Source organism: Panthera tigris, chromosome A2, assembly GCF_018350195.1.
Source record: "Panthera tigris isolate Pti1 chromosome A2, P.tigris_Pti1_mat1.1, whole genome shotgun sequence".
In the NCBI taxonomy this organism is placed as follows: domain Eukaryota; kingdom Metazoa; phylum Chordata; class Mammalia; order Carnivora; family Felidae; genus Panthera; species Panthera tigris.
The window spans coordinates 154938231-154954879 of record NC_056661.1 but is presented as its reverse complement, the minus strand read 5'-3'; the positions used below and the strand labels follow the sequence as shown (position 1 = coordinate 154954879).

The 16649-nt window shown below is 38.7% G+C and overlaps 1 protein-coding gene across 1 annotated transcript in view; it reads right to left on the bottom strand.

Annotated features, from left to right (window-relative positions):
• Positions 1–16649, bottom strand: part of MGAM2 (maltase-glucoamylase 2 (putative)) — a 94336-nt gene that overhangs the window by 74739 nt on the left and 2948 nt on the right. Inside the window, exons 2-3 of the mRNA XM_042973964.1 lie at positions 6254–6359; positions 2029–2108 (exon numbers count right to left, since the gene is read on the bottom strand). Of these exons, the coding sequence (XP_042829898.1) occupies positions 2029–2108; positions 6254–6359 (186 nt within the window). The remainder of the gene's footprint in view (positions 1–2028; positions 2109–6253; positions 6360–16649) is intronic.

The following is a 16649-nucleotide window of genomic DNA, read 5'->3' as shown; positions in this document are numbered from 1 at the left end:
AGTCTAGCCCACAAACATTTACTCTTCCCATGGCTATTCTTGGAGTCACACTTATGACACATTTAGCAACACTGGGAACTCCCCCTCTATTCTGGATTTTAGACCCCATGAACCAACACTCTCTTAGTTCCTCCTCCTCTTCGCTTTACCCTATCCTCCTTTCCCCACTTCCACAGTATTGCTGCTTATCCAAATAAGGCAAGAAAGAAATAACTCCAAACAAATCATAGGCCTACAATCCACTTTACCACCATCCTTTTCCCACTTGACATACTTATTTCTTTTAAATAAAACCAATGAGAACAAGATAGTCTCTTCAACAAGTGGTGTTGGAAAACTGGATGGTGACATGCAGAAGAATAAAACTGGACCACTTTCTTACACCACACACACAAAAAAATTCAAAATGGATACAAGACCTAACTGTGAGACAGGAAACTATCAAAATCCTAGAGGAGAACAGAGGCAGAGGAGAATTCTTTGACCTCAGCCGTAGCAACTTCTTACTAGACACGTCACTGAAGGCAAGGAAAACAAAAAGCAAACATGAACTATTGGGACATCATCAAAATAAAAAGCTTCTGCATAATGAAGGAAACAATCAGCAAAATTAAAAGGTGTCCTACGGAATGGGAGAAGACATTTGCAAATGACATATTGGATAAAGGGTTATTATCCAAAATGTATCAAGAACGTATCAAACTGAACACCCAAAAAACAAATAATCCAGTGAAGAAATGGGCAAAAGACATGAATAGACACTTTTCAAAGAAGACATCCAGATGGCTAGTAGACACATGAAAAGATGCTCTCCATCACTCATCAACAGGGAAACACAAACCAAAACCATAATGAGATACCACCTCACACCTGTCAGAATGGCTCAAATTAACAACACAAACAGCAGGTGTTGGCAACAATGCAGAGATAGGAGAACCCTCTTGCACTGTTGGTGGAAATGCAAACTGGTACAGCCAGTCTGGAGAACAGTATGGCTGTACCTAAAAAGGTTAAAAATAGAACTACCCTCCAATCCAGCAATTGCACTACTAGGTATTTACCCAAAGGATACAAAAATACAGATTCGAAGGAATAGATGCACCTCGATGTTTATAGCATCATTATCAACAAGAGCCAAGCTAAGGAGAGAGCCCAAATGTCCATAGACTGATGAATGGATAAAGAAGATGTGGTGGATATACACAATGGAATATTACTCAACCATCAAAAAGAATGAAAACTTGCCATTTGCAATAATGTGGATGGAGCTAGTGAGTATTATGCTAAGTGAAATAAGTCAGAGAAAGACAAACACCACATGATTTCACTCATATGGAATGTAAGAAACAAAGCAAATGAACATATGGGGGGAGACAGAGTGGGAAAAAACCATGAGAGACCCTTAGAGAGAACAAACTGAGGGTTGATGGAGAGAGGTGGGTGTGTGATTGGCTAGATGAGTGATGGGTATTAAGGAGGACACTTGTTATGATGAGCGCTGGGTGTTGTATGTAAGTGATGAATCACTGAATACCACTCCAGAAACCAATATTGCACTGTGTGTTAATTAACTCGAATTTAAGTATAAATTTGAAAAAAAATAACACATAGGGGAAATTATGAAAATGGGAATAGAAATAATATAATACAATGCAAAACTTAGAGATGAGGAAATACAATAGAATGATAGTTCAGAAGGAAAACATATGTGTTCAAAGATCACTGTCTGTCCTTTTAGTGTCCACAGATTTATATACATTTATAAAGGGCTTTTTCTGATCACCTCAAACAGGCAAGAACACTTAACAAGCTAATCAACATGTGAATAGTAATGCTTTAGCAAAAATAACCATGCCAGCCAGCTACTGACAGAACAAACTGTTCTACTATCAATGAAATTCCTATAGAAATAAAGTCATTTTAACTGATAGATAGATAGATAGATATAGATAGATAGATAGATAGATAGATAGATAGATAGATAGATAGATTCCAGTAGACCAATAGCAGAGAGCATATTTCTCTGACCTCTGTCACCACATGCCCAGGAACACAGTCTATCCTCTCTGATTCGGGGATCTCTGGGCACTCTGGAACAAATGAATGACCTGCATAGGAATTAAAGGAAAAAGTTGAAAGTTTGTAGTGTAATCACAATTTCAGAAAGGATGCAGGCAAAGTTACAGACTTGTCAGCCAAATTCTCTAGTCAATGATCACTAGTAGTTGGTATCTATCTGTGCCTACAAGTGTTAAACACATTTGCTTTTTGTTTGGTTGCTTGTTATTGGATATAATTCACATGCCATAAATTTCACCCTCTTAAAGTGTACAATTCAACTGCTTTCAGTTTTTTACCAAGTTGTGTTGCCAATCACCACTATTTAATTCCAGAACATTTTCATCCAAAAAGAAATCACATACCCATTCATGGTCACTTCCCATCCTCTCTTCTCCCAGTCTCTGGCAAACACTAATCTGTTTTCTGTCTCCATGGATTCGCCTATTCTGAACATTTCATATAAATGGAACCATAAAGTATGCGGTCATTAGTGCCTGGCTTTTTCACTTGGCATAATGTTCTCAAGGCTCATCTATGTTGCAACACATAACAATAATTGTCTTCCTTTTTTTTATGGCTGAATCATAACCATTGTATGGATATAACACTTTAAAAAATCTGTTCCAAAGTTGATGTACATTTGTGCTGTTTTTTACTTTTTGAATATGACATAGAATTCTGCAATGAACATTTGCATACAGGTTTTTGTGTGAACATATGTTTTGAATTCTCTTGGTTATAGATCTGGAAATGGAATTACTAAGTAATATGGTTGAACTCTTTCTTTTTAACTTTTGAGGAACTGCCTAACTTGTTTCCAAAGGGACCAAAATTCCAAAATTTTACCTTCCCACCAGCAGTGTGTGAGGGTTCCAATTTCTCCACATCCTCAACACTTGTTATTATAGACATTTTCCTGGGAGTGAAGAGTATGTGATTTTGACTTACATTTTCCCAAAACTGATAACAAGTATCTGTTCATGACATATTGGCCATTTGTTGATCTTTTATGAAGAATGTCTGTCCAAATTCTATGCTCATTTTAAAAACTGGATTATTTTTCTTTTAAGTTTTGAATTGTAAGATTTCTTTATACATCTGGATACAAGAATCAGATATGTTATTTGCAAATATGTTTCTCATCCAGTGGGCTGTCTTTTCACTTCCTTGATGGTGTCTTTTGAAGCACAAGTTGTTTTTTTTTAAGTAAAATTTACCCATCTTTTCTTTGGTTGTTATGTCTTAGGTGTCATATCTAAGACACTGCTGTCTAACTCAACGTCAAAATATTCATAACTATGTTTTCTTCTTAGAATTTTATACGCTTGGCTCTTACGTTTCAAATTTTGATCCATTTTAAGTTAATTTTCATATGTGATGTCAGGTAGGGATTCAGGATTATTTTTTTACATGTGGCTGTCTGTTGTCCCACACATTTGTTTTTGTTTGTTTGTTTGTTTTTGCTTTTTTTCCCACTTACTTTCAGCCATCTATGAGGTAAACCAGGAAGATATTATAATCTCCATTTGAACAAAGATCCTCACTCAACGTTGGCTGTTCTTCCTTTAGCCTTTATCACATTTGCGAGCCCCTCTCCCCCACCCATCAATGTAACATCAGAAGTGGGACCTGGTTCAGTAGGCTCCATGAGCCAGTCAAAGCCCAGAATTGCATTTGAGTCTTGAGTTAACAGTGGACATAATAGGTACCCTTTAGTGCCTTTTGTTTCTATTCAAAAAAGACCTCAAAACAACTCTCCTACCTTTATGGCTCTACAGTTGTGTGTATATATATTTAAAAAAATTTTATTTTAAAATTGGATTGAAGACTTAAAAGTAAGACCCTTGAAACTGTAAAACTCCTAGAAGAAAACATATGAGAAACACTTCATGAGATTGGTCTTGGCAATGATTTTATGGATATGATCTCAAAAGCATAGGCAACAAAAGCCAAAATGGACAAGAGGGACTACATCAAACTAAAAAGCTTCTGGATACCAAAGGAACCTATCAACAGAGTGAAAAGTTTACATAAGAAATGGGAGAAAATATCGGCAAACCTTCTATCTGAAAATGGGCAAAATTCTAAAATGCATAAGGAACTCCTACAACACAACAGTAAAACCAAAATGAAAAACAATAACTTGATTAAAAAATGGGCTAATGACTAGAATAAGCATTTCTCTAAAGACACACAAATGGCAAACAGAAAAGATGCTCAATGTCACTAATCATCAGGGAAGTTTAAATCAAAACCACAGTTACATATCACTTCACATCTTAGGATGGCTATTATAAAGAAAACAAGAGATATCTTGCTGGCTCAGTCAGTAGAGCATGTGACTCTTGATCTCAGAGTTGTAAATTTGAGCCCCATTTGGGATGTAGAGATTACTTAACAATAAAATCTAAAAAACAAAATAAAAGGTAGAAGTGTTGATGAGAATGGGAGCAATAGGAAACGCCTGTATGCTAATGGTGGGAATGCAAACTGGTGCAGCCACTGTGGGAAAAACAGTATGGAGGGCCCTCAAAAAATTAAAAATAGAACCACCATACGATCCAGCAATCCAACTTCTGCTATCAGCATGATTGAATAATTCAAAAGAATGGAAATAAAAATATCAAAGAGATATAAGCATTCTCATGTTTATTGCAGTGCTATCCACAATAACCAAGATGTGAAAACAATCCAAGAGTCCATCAACCAATGAATGGATAAATCAAATGTGGGGTGTGTGTGTGTGTGTGTGTGTGTGTGTGTGTGTGTATCAGAATATTATTCAGGCATAAAATAAAGAAGGAAATCTGGTTTTTTCAACAACATGGATGAATCTGGAGGACATTGTGCTAAGTGAAATACGCCAGTTACAGAAGGACAGATGCTGTATGATTCCATTTATAGGACGTATCTAAAATAGTCAAATTCACAGAAGCAAAGAATAGAATGATGGGTGCCAGGGCCTGGGGGGAGGAGGAAATGGGGTGTTCTTAATCAACATGTATAAAGTTTCAGTTAGGCAAGATGAATAAGTTCTACAGATCTGATGTACAACATTATGCAATAACAATACTGTATCGTACACTTAAGAATCTATTAAGAGAGTAGATCTCATGGTAAGTGTTCTTACCACAACAAAAAAAATTAAATTAAAAAACCTCCTTTTCAATTCATGTAAACATATCTTCAAAAAGCATCTCGAGAGAAGCCCAGTATATACAACAGTTAAAAGTGAAACTATTCTGCGTGAATTAGAGTGTGATTTAGGGTAAAAATGCAGGTGTGAAGATGTAGTTTTATTTTAACTAAGAGAAACTACTTATTCATGTATATTGGATAGTAATATCATGGGACTTGATACTCAAAAAAAGTTTTCTAGGGAAAAGGTAATAATAGGCTAAAAACAGTTTATATCCATGGTTTTCAAATCTTCTTTCAAAGACATAACTGTTCCTAGAAAGTGCCCTAATGTTTACTGTGGACAGTGGTGAAAACAGATTGAGTAGGTAGGCTCTGCTCTCAGCACAATTTCTTTTCAATGCACACCTAACCTACATTTAGAAAGTGAACTTCATCAGGCAAAATAAACCTCAAATTCTGTTTTAATTAGGGCTAGGGTTTTGTATTACACACTATTATTTTATTATTTAGAGTATCATGTGTTCATGAAGGAGAGGGCATTCCGTTTGAGGCTTCTGTGTGAGAGAGAACAGTTTCAAAGGTATTGATGAAGAAATCATAGTTATTTCAATCAGAATATGGGCTGGAAGCTAATTATAATAGATCTATTTAGGCCAAGTTAATCAGCCCTCAAGTTGCCTGTAACTTAATTTCCTTTTCCGTGATGTAATGGGATTTGGCACTGTTACCTCAACTGTTCTTTCTCTTTGAAGGCTTCATGACTGGATTGAAGGACAGAAATCCAATGAGCCTAATTTTGCATCTTGTTAAATTTTCATCAAATGAGACTTTCATCAGAAGATCCTGAACATCACTATCATTAAGGCATTTGCTATAGAAAAAGAACACTTGTCTTTTGAAAATTGACTTAAATTAGTTGTGGATGTGGATTTTGAATAATGCAATGTGGTGCCATGCTGAACAGTGAAGAAATATAATGATGGCTTTGGCAACCAGAGAGGACTTTCTTTACCAATCCTTCCAACCCCAAAGCAACAAGCATCTTCCTTACCTGAAGGATTTCCCAACACCAAAAGCATCAAGAAGATATCTAAGGCGAGTATAGTTAGGAAGAAGATGATCAGAAGGACTTCCAACACACTCAGATTCCTTGCCATCTAGACGGACACAGATAATGGCATTTAAGCAAACCACAAACCCCATCAATCCAAAAGATAGGCATCATGATTAGAATGTGAACTCATTCGCAAGATGACTTGATTATAAGCATTCCTCTTTATATAATCAAGGGAATATTGGTTTCCATCCATTACAGTGTTTACAATGAACTCTAGTCTGTGCGTCTAACACCTCTAAGCCTCCTGTCTTTTTTGTCTGCAGAGGGATTGAGTATTGTCCAAGGAGAGAATATACCAGACGTAAAGAACTGGAGGAAGGGAGGAGTGGAATGGAGTAGAGGAGAGAGATGAGGGTTTAAGGTGGCTCACAAAGCCCTTCTAGATGCTACTTTGATCCTCACACCCATCCTGGGCAGTAGAGAAGAGGGTACACTCAGGGAGGGAAAAAGTAAGAAAACCTGAATTCTAGTCATCTTATTCCACTTCCTATACCATGATGGTAAGGAGTTTAATTGTTCAGAAGTGACTAAACCTGTTAAGACTCTTGCAACAAAAATGAACCTAATTCTGATCTCCAGCACAATGCTTGTTTGCGTGATCACAGCACACAAACCCATATAAATTTGGTGGCTCACAGTAGCCCTGTTGATCATGCATAGACCCATGTTTTGAAATATTTGGTGTATTAGGGTGTGTAATGAACTGGGAACCAAAGAAGTTCAATTCTTGTCCTGGCTTGCATACCAACAGATGGGCATTTTAGCTATTTGGATGTGCATTTCTCCATCTACAAAATGAAGTCAGATTCTGGAGTTACTCTCATTCTTCTGCTCTAATTATAGTAAACCTCACATTATATCTATGCCTCACAATTCCATGACAGCCTTCACCATGTCATTCCTTGGCTGACTCTTTACCATCACTACGCTTCTTACTACCCCTGCATATTGGCTATTCCCTGGAACTTATCACCCCTCAGAATTGGTCCACTTCTGAACTCTTAGCCTCTACTTCCTATTTCCTGGGCAGAAGCTCATGCCCTTTTACCTTCTCATTACACTGTTTCCTTATTCTTTGATCACATTGAGGCTTCTGTTGTGTTCCCTTCCCTCTTAATTTCTTAGTCCCGCCTGGCTACCGTCTTTCCCCGATGGAGGCCTCAATAGCTATTATTTCCCACATCTTCCTTGTTCCCTTATCTGCTAACTGAATCTATACGATGAAGCCATTGATCCAAACTTCTCCCTTCTGGGTTTATGCACTCAGCCCAATGTAGATGCCACTGGGTTCATAATCTGACAAATATGCTGAACCTTCATGCTGACTGACAATCTTGCCACTTTCTCTCATTTCTCTTAGGGGGAATTTCAAATATTGATCCTTGTTTTCAAGCTCCAACCTTTGTCACCTATGCTGTTTGCTACTCTCAGTCCAATCATCTCCAACATCACAAACAAAACAACTAGTTTACAGAAACTATTTTGTCTCCCTGCTTCTCAACCCAAGCTTTTCTATAAAAATTATCTACATCTAGATAAATTCTTATCCTTTCCCCTCTTCTCAGTGGAAGAGTTTTCCATCCTCTTGTCTAAGCATAACCCTTGTATCTCTCCTATAGATCTCACACACTATGAATTTCTCAAAAATCTTATTCCACCAATTATCCTTCCTCTTTCTTGAATTATCAACCTTTCCCTCTGAATGTGTTCTTTCCCCCTCAAAAGTATATCCCAAGTTGCCCTAAACTCTGGTGATGATTCTGTGTTCTTCTCTAGGTACCATCGTAACTTTCTTTTTCCTTCCACAAATAACTTTCCAAAAAGATAATTCCACCCTGCCTGTATTAGTTTCCTTGTATAATACTGGCATGCCCTCTGTTTCCTGTATTCCAAGGAAACTCCTCCTGTCAAGGTCACCAGGGATTTAGCTGCTGAATACAATGGGCACTCTCTTAAACATCCAGCACTATCAACCACTTCCTCCTCTTTCAATTTCCCCATGGTTGGATTTTTTGATTATCATTCAATCTTGGTTTTCACCCATGTTTCTGGTTCCTCTTCAATTTCCTTTTAGTCCCTTGTTTCATTAACTATTGATATGTCCCACATTTTCAACATAGGTCCACTATCCTTTCTCCTTTAGCAAGCTCCACGACTCATGACTTCATATAACAGAGGACAATGTAATCTGTATTTCTAGCTCAGAGATTCAGATTCATGTGTGCAACCACCTATTAGATGTTTCACCTGGATGCCCCACACACTTCACCAAATTCAGCATGCTTAAACCTGCACTCATCTCTCCCCACACCCCAGTCCCAGCCTATGCCAATTCTGCCCAGTTGGCCTCTCCTAACATGATTAAGATCTTGAAGAACAGAATCACAATTTTGTCAAAAACCTAAGTAAATTTTTTGACTCCTCTTTTTTTTTTTTTAGTCCTTCCAGCCAGTCACCAGTTCAGTCAGACTCCTTTCCCAATATCTTTCAAATCTATTTCTTCCTCTCCATCCCTACTGGAAATGCTTTAGTCAGGCCATCATTTCTGGCCTGAACTGTGACCACTGCTTCCTCCTGGCTCCCTGCTTCCTCTCTGCAGATGGATTGCTCTTTCTTCTGCACAAATGGGGTCATTTAGTTTTCCTCTATTCAAGTCCTCAGTGGTTTCCCAAATAAAATATAAATGTTTTAGCTTTGTATTCACAGGTCTTCATGACATCTCCTATGCCCGCCGCTCTGCCTCTTCTCTCCCCTATGTTGCAGCTATACCAAACCAACAACTATGTAGTAATAATCTATAAATCCAGGTGAACAAAGAATTTATTACTTTTTTTTTTAACTTCACCTCTCTTTTAACTTTGCATTTCCCTGTACCCCTGTTCTTCTCAGCCCTGGCCCAATGCCATGACCATTTCTGTAAGTATTTTCATACCTGTATAGCTTCATTTTTTAATTGAGACAGGCTTTGGTTAATGTGTAAAAAGACAAGCAAAAAAGCACCTTAATTTTGAAATGGAGGTAAGGAGCAAGGATCTACAAATAATTTGCCATGGGTTGCAGGGAGTTAGGATTGAGGCTTGGGATTGAAGGTGGAGTTTATTAACTATCTTTTCATATTAGCCTAAATCTATCAGGCATCTCTCCTCTAAACTCTTCAAAGGTTTACTCTAATCCCTGTAAGATATATATCATGTTATTATATTCCCATGATACCCCTACATTGAAGTTGACCAGGCAGGCAACATGATGCCCATCTTATGTCAATGTTAAGGAATTGTGCCTAACCATGGTTAGTGGTGTAACTGAGGCAAACACTGAGGCTCTGCTTCTTAAACCAGTCCTTGAGTGTTCTCACTCTCTCCACAATGTCTCCTGGACTGTACAGCTTACAGATCTAGAGGCTGGATCTCCAATGGTGAAATTTCAGGCAGTGAAAGAAGTCTGAGAGACCCACCCCATGTGCTCACACAGTACATGACTTTGTTTCTTATACACAGAGCCCATGACTCACTACCACAGCAAACACTCTATCTGTCACTCAGCTTCCCTTCTCCAAGCACTGTGTCTCTCCATGAGGAAACTTTGCTTCCCAGCCTCTACAAACTCAAGGCACATGCCTCTTCCACAGCTTCTGAATCCTCCCAGGGGAGCAGGCTCAACACCTCCCAGGGGAGCAGGCTCTGGAAGTTCAGGATCCTCTGAGGACAACCCTAGGCATTTTCCTGCCTCAGGGACTACTGCCATCCTGCCAGCAAGTGGGTAGGTGGGGATTCCAAAAGGTAGAAAGTCTTTCCTACTCAGAAACCCTCCCTACCCAGAGCCACTTTTCATCAAACAGAATTTTAGAATAATTAAAATCCAGACTATGATTAAAAACCTTAATGATTGTATACCATTTCCCTCCCTGCCCAAAGAGATGCATTCATTGTACATCTAATCCACGGCACTTTTAGCCAACTTCCAGAAGGAAGCTCCCAGTGAGAGTTTTCTTCCAGTGAGAGAGTAACATCTTGGATTCAACCCTCCCTGTCTGTTACACACACACACACACACACACACACACACACACACACACACACAATCTCTCCAGTCAGCCTGTGACTTCATGCACTATCTCATTCCCACTCCTCATGGTCTCTGGAAAAGGAAGAAAATATCAGGTCCAAAAGAAAAGTGTGAGTTGTTCAGATCATTTTGCAGAGGAGACAGGGACATTTAAAAGAAAAAAGGAACACTACTTACTCAAAACACCACATGCATGGAGAAAAGTACTCACCTCATAGCCGTATCCCTTTATTTGCTATGTCTATCCCTTGGTGGTTCTTGAGGAGCACTGAGCAAAGGTGACTAGGTTGATGTAGCCAGCTTCTGCTAGGATTGATTTATTGCCCTGTAAATTTGACGGTGATTGGAGGAGAGGAGGGTTTTCCAATTGACCATAAAATGGCCCTTGCTTTCCCTGGGACTTAGAGTGAGCTCCGTTTGTTAATAAAAGAGGAAGGTGGGGTTTTATTCTAATAGTTGTGCCTCTTCTGTGTTCCTGTTAATATCCAATTACTTTGCTTGTCACATTATACTTGCTTGACTGTCCATGTCGCCTAAAGAGCTCAGGAGCTGGATCTTCACTTTTGTATTTGTGTCTCCTGTGCTTAGCCTAACTTTCATAGATAGTTTTAAATATATGGCCATTCGTTGAATATGTAAGTGAAAAAATGAATAGCTTTTGCTTCACTACATTGTTCCTTTCTCCATTTTGCCACCCAAAGTTCTCTTGCATAACTCAGCTTTCCACTTTTTTTCAAGTTGATTTATTTGAGAGAGAGAGAGGGAATGAGAGAGCGTGCACATGTATAAGCATAGCAGAGAGAGAGAGAGGAGAGAGAGAATCCCAAGCACTGATGGTGCAGAGTCTCATGTGGGGCTCAGTCTCACAAGCCATGAGATCATGACCTGAGCTGAGATAAAGAGTTGGGTGTTTAACTGACTGAGCCACCCAGGTGCCCATCCATTAATTTGAATAAGTGTTCCCACCAATTATTCTAAATAAAAGAAGCACCATTAAAGTAGAAATTATATAATATTGAAGTGAGAAGACACCTTCACTGGAAATTTATCATGCTCTTTGACTGATGGGTATTTAAAAAAAAAAAAACTTCTAATATTTAAAGCACTTTGCATCTTGGGAATTCTGCCTCCCCAAGGAAAAGGCTAGAAATTCTCTTTCACAATCTCCCTTTCAGCCAAGGTAGAGGCAACTGGCCTGTGCTGGGCCAATGAGGTGTGCCTGTGACCCAGAAGACGGTGGAGAGAAGGAGGTATCATGTGGCATCCAGGATGGTGAAGAGACATTGTTTCGGAGGCAGTAGGGACAGGCAACCTAGTGGCATCCTATGCCCAGTATTGAAAGTACAGGCTGCTGGACATAGGCTAAGGACAATGGAATCCCCCACTTGGTAATAAGACTATTGTTCCTAGCCACATAGCCTACAAACCTGACACTCTTAGCCCTCTTGGACTTTCAATGAGTCACTAATATCTTCAAAAAAAATTTTTTTTTCTTCTTAAGCTAGCCAATGTGGGTTTTTATTGAAATATATCACATACCATGACATTTACCCTTTCAAAGTATACAACTCAGTGGTTTTTTGTATATTCACAGAGTTTTGCAACCATCACCGCTATCTTCTTCCAGAACATTTTCATCATCCCAAAAGGAAGATATCACTCATCTGTGGTTATTCCCCATTCTCCTCTTCTCCATCCCTGCAACCACTGATCTACTTTCTATCTCTATGGATTTGCCTATTCCAAACATTTCATATAAATAGAATCATACAATGTATGACCATTGGTGTCTGGCTTCTGTCACTTGGCATAATGTTTTCACAATTCCACCATGTTGTTGTAGGTATTAGACACCCTCAGGTATCAGTACCTTATTTCTTTCTAAGGCTGGGTCATATCATTGTATGAATACATTTTGTTTATATACTCATCAGTTGATGTACATTTGGGTTGTTTATACTTTTCGGCTATATGAGCAATGCTGCTCTGAACATGCATGTACAAGTTTTTGTGTGGATATATATTTTCAATTCTTTCGGGATATACCTTGGAGTGAAATTTCAGGATCATATGGGAGCTCCGTCCTTAACTTTATGAAGAATTCCAGAACTGTTTTCCAAAATGTAAAATTCCAGGCAACATTTTACATCCCCACCAGCAATATATGAGGGTATATAGTATGTGTAGGAGACTGCATATCCTATATATAACAAAATATGAGGGCATGCCATCTTTTAATGGCATCTAAGATCCATAAGTAATATAGTAGACAGAGCAGTCCATGTTTCCTTCAAATGCTCAATGTATGGCAAGTACACACACACACACACACACACACACACAGAAACTTGGTTTCTACCCTGATGAACTTCAGAAATGAGATATCTACCTTATCTTTCATTCCAGTAAAACAGGGCCTTTGTTTGAAAATGTACCAGGATCTCACTTCAAGTTGGGACGATATCTTGGCAAGAGATTAGGAAAGGAGATTTATTGCTACACAAGGTCATTCTATTCTTTGTGTGATACTTTACTCTTGGCTCCTCATATCCCATGCTCATTTATGACATCATTTACATTACAGTGTTGACCAACAACCACAGCTAGCCTCCGTTTCCTGAAGTGCAGAAATTAGCTCACTTTGCCATCCCTTCTTGCTTACTAGCAACTGGAAGGTACTGGGCCACACGCTTGTGTCGACCAATGAAAAAGAGACATTTTGAAGGGAAAAAACAAGCATGTGACCAGTATCTTCCAGTTGTTTCTTAGCAAGAAAGCGTGGTGAAGTTAGCTCCTGGCAGAACTTATAAAGTGATCAAAGCAAGCTGATGATTGAATGGCCAAGTCAGAAACCAACAATATGTATCACCCTTAACTTTCAAAGCACCATCCTCCAAGACAAGATGCAAAAATCTCAGTGATACTGCTGCATTGACAAGAAGGGAATGTTGCAGACACATATCTGCCGGGGCCCACACAGCCTTGTCTTTGTAGGTATTTATGTTAAGTAATGTTATAATAAGGATGCTTTTATTTTTTTATTTTTTTTAACGTTTATTTATTTTTAAGACAGACAGAGACAGAGCATGAATGGGGGAGGGGCAGAGAGAGAGGGAGACACAGAACCGGAAGCAGGCTCCAGGCTCTGAGCCATCAGCCCAGAGCCCGACGCGGGGCTCGAACTCACAGACCGCGAGATCGTGACCTGAGCTGAAGTCGGACGCTTAACTGACTGAGCCACCCAGGCACCCCATAAGGATGCTTTCAATAAGAAATGGAATGAATTTCTTCCTCTTTTAGTGAAAGGGTTTCAGATGGCTCTTTCTTTATTTTGACATACCTACAAAGACATAAAGTGACATTATGTGATCTCTGGGGAAGAGAATATCTCAAAAAGACTCCAACCTTTCTGCTAATAGCTTGCCAGGAGTTGCAAGTGTAGGTCCATGTTGCTGGGTCTGCCTCAAGGTAGCCACAAATATATATGGCTCCAGGTGTAGTGATTCTTACTTCTTTCCCAAGTTTTTATGTAAATTCCAGTTAGTTAAAATACAGTGTAATATTAGTTTCAGGTGTAAAATGTAGTCATTCACTGCCACACAATACCAGGTGTTCATCATGACAAGGGCCCTCCTTAATCCCCATCACCTATTTCATCCATCTCCCTACCCACATCCCCTCAGGTAACCATCAGTTTGTTCTTCACAGGTAAGAGTCTGTTTCTTGGTTTTCTTCTTTCTTTTTCCCCTGTGTTCATTTGTTTGGTTTCTTAAAATCCACACATGAGTGAAATCATATGGTATTTGTTTTTTCTCTGATTGACTTATTTCGCTTACATTGTACTCTCTAGCTCCATCCATGTCTTTGCAAATGGCAAGATTTTATTCTTTTGTATGGCTGAGTAATTTTCCATTGTGTATATATATACCACTTCTTCTTTATCCATTCATCAGTCAGTGGACATCTGGGCTCTTTCCATAATTTGGCTATTGTTGATAGTGCTGCTATAAACATCTGGGTACATGTATCCCTTCGAATTAGTATTTTTTGTATCCTTTGGGTAAATACCTAGTAGCACAATTGCTGGGTCCTAGGGTAGTTCTATTTGTAACTTTTTGAGGAACCTCTGAAGTGGTTCTTAAAGTATGCTCTGGAGACCAACCTCTGGGAGGTCTTTGAGACCTCTTCAGGGTGTGTGTGAGGTAAAACTATTTTCATAAAAAACACTAAGAACATATTTGCCTTTCTCACTCTCTTTCTTTCCTAAGTGTACAGTGAAATTTTCAAGAGACTATATAACATGTGATATCACAAAAGGTTGAATGTAGAAGCATATTTGAGGTTTTGGTATCTTTTTCTATTAAACCAGATTTTAAAGAGATTTCCAAAAATGTAAAAATGCAATTCTTCTAATTTTCTTTGGAAAATATAACTATTTTAACATTTTAAAGTTTTTATTTGAATTCCAGTTAGTTAACATACAGTATAACATTAGTTTTGGGTGTACAATTAACTATTTTAAGTTTTAATATAATAAATATCAATAGCTATAAAAAATATCAATAGATCTAACCCCATGAACAAAAGCTCTTGGAATCCTCAATAATTTTTAAGAGTATAAACAGGTTCTGGGACCAAAATATTTGTGGACTGCTTATCTGGCATACTGATTTTCAAACTTCTTACATAAATATGATATATAAAATGTATATGAGGGTATGTATATTCCACTAGGATAAAGATTTTAAGTACATATTATATATTTTTTATATGTTAAGTATATATGTATATTACATATATATGTAAAATTCATTTTTTTATTGTTTAGAGAGAGAGAGAAGAGGACATGTGAGTGAGAGAGAGGCAGAGGGAGGGAGGAGGGGAGGGAGGGAGGGAGGGAGGGAGAGAGAGAGAGAGAGAGAGAGAGAATCCCAAGCAGATTCCATGCTCGGCATGGAGTCTGATGCAGAGCTCGACCCATGACTATGAGATCATGACCTGAGCCAAAACCAAGTCAGATGCTCAACCGACTGAGCATCACCCAGGCACCCCTTAAAATTCTTTATTCAGATGTAATTCCAGTATGTAATTGAATGAAATAACTGAAGCCAGGGTGGGGAGCTCAGATCCCTGCCAATCCGCCTTCTTCCCTCTTCCAGAGAGCAATGCAGAGCCCCTTTGGAGAATTTGGAAATCACAGCTTTACTCTGACACCAGCCGATGAAGAAACATGATCCCAGAGAGACAAAGTGACCCAACCAAGTCTCTGGACCCTAAATATTGCTTCTGAGTTCTCACGCAACTGAAAGAAAAAGAAAATGCTCGACCAGTGGACGAAACACTTGCAATGGGGTGAGGCAGGATGCAACCTTCTACCTACAGAAGGACAACTCTGCTCAGAGAATCAAGGGAGCTGCAGATCCTTTCCTTCACTGACCCCCTTCTCGGAGCTGCTGAGAATCTTTTCAGTCCTAGACTAAAGGTCTTCATGTCCTTAAGGAACTGGCTATTTAAAAGCCAAAAGAATGAATGAATTCAAGAGACAAGTGAGCGACTGAGGCCTGGGAACACTTAAAGTTGTTACAGGTACAAGGGACCGAGTTGCTAAACTGAAGTCTGGGAAGCAGATGTGCCTTAATCTAGGAATTCTTGAACTGGGGTCCCCAGAACTCCAAGGGGTATAACTTAGGGAATCTGCAAGCATTGATGGGAAAAAATACATCTTTTTTCACTAATTTCTAACTGAAATTTAGCATTTTCTTACATTATAAATGTGGATAGCACAGCACAGCAGTTTCAGCAGTACATGAGTCAAAACAGAATCACAGATATTTTCATATCACATTATGAAATTGTAGCAGATATCTCAAAACATTGCTTATGCTGATCATCACATGGAAATTATGATATTATGAAGCCCATGGCTCAATCTTATTATATAGTGTGATAATTTAAAAATTCCTCATGTGTTACTATATTAAATTTTAAAAATATTCATATAAATGTATTTTAATATATTAGGATTCCTTTAAATATTTTTTTAATATTTATTCTTGAGAGAGAGAGAGAGAGAGAGAGCATGAGCAGGGGAGGGGCAGAGAGAGAGGGAGACACAGAATCCAAAGCAGGCTCCAGGCTCTGAGCTGTCAGCACAGAGTCCGATGCGGGGCTCAAACTCACGAACTGTGAGATCATGACCTGAGCCAAAGTCGGATGCTTAACTGACTGAGCCACCCAGGCAGCCCAGGATTCCTTTAAAATGGTA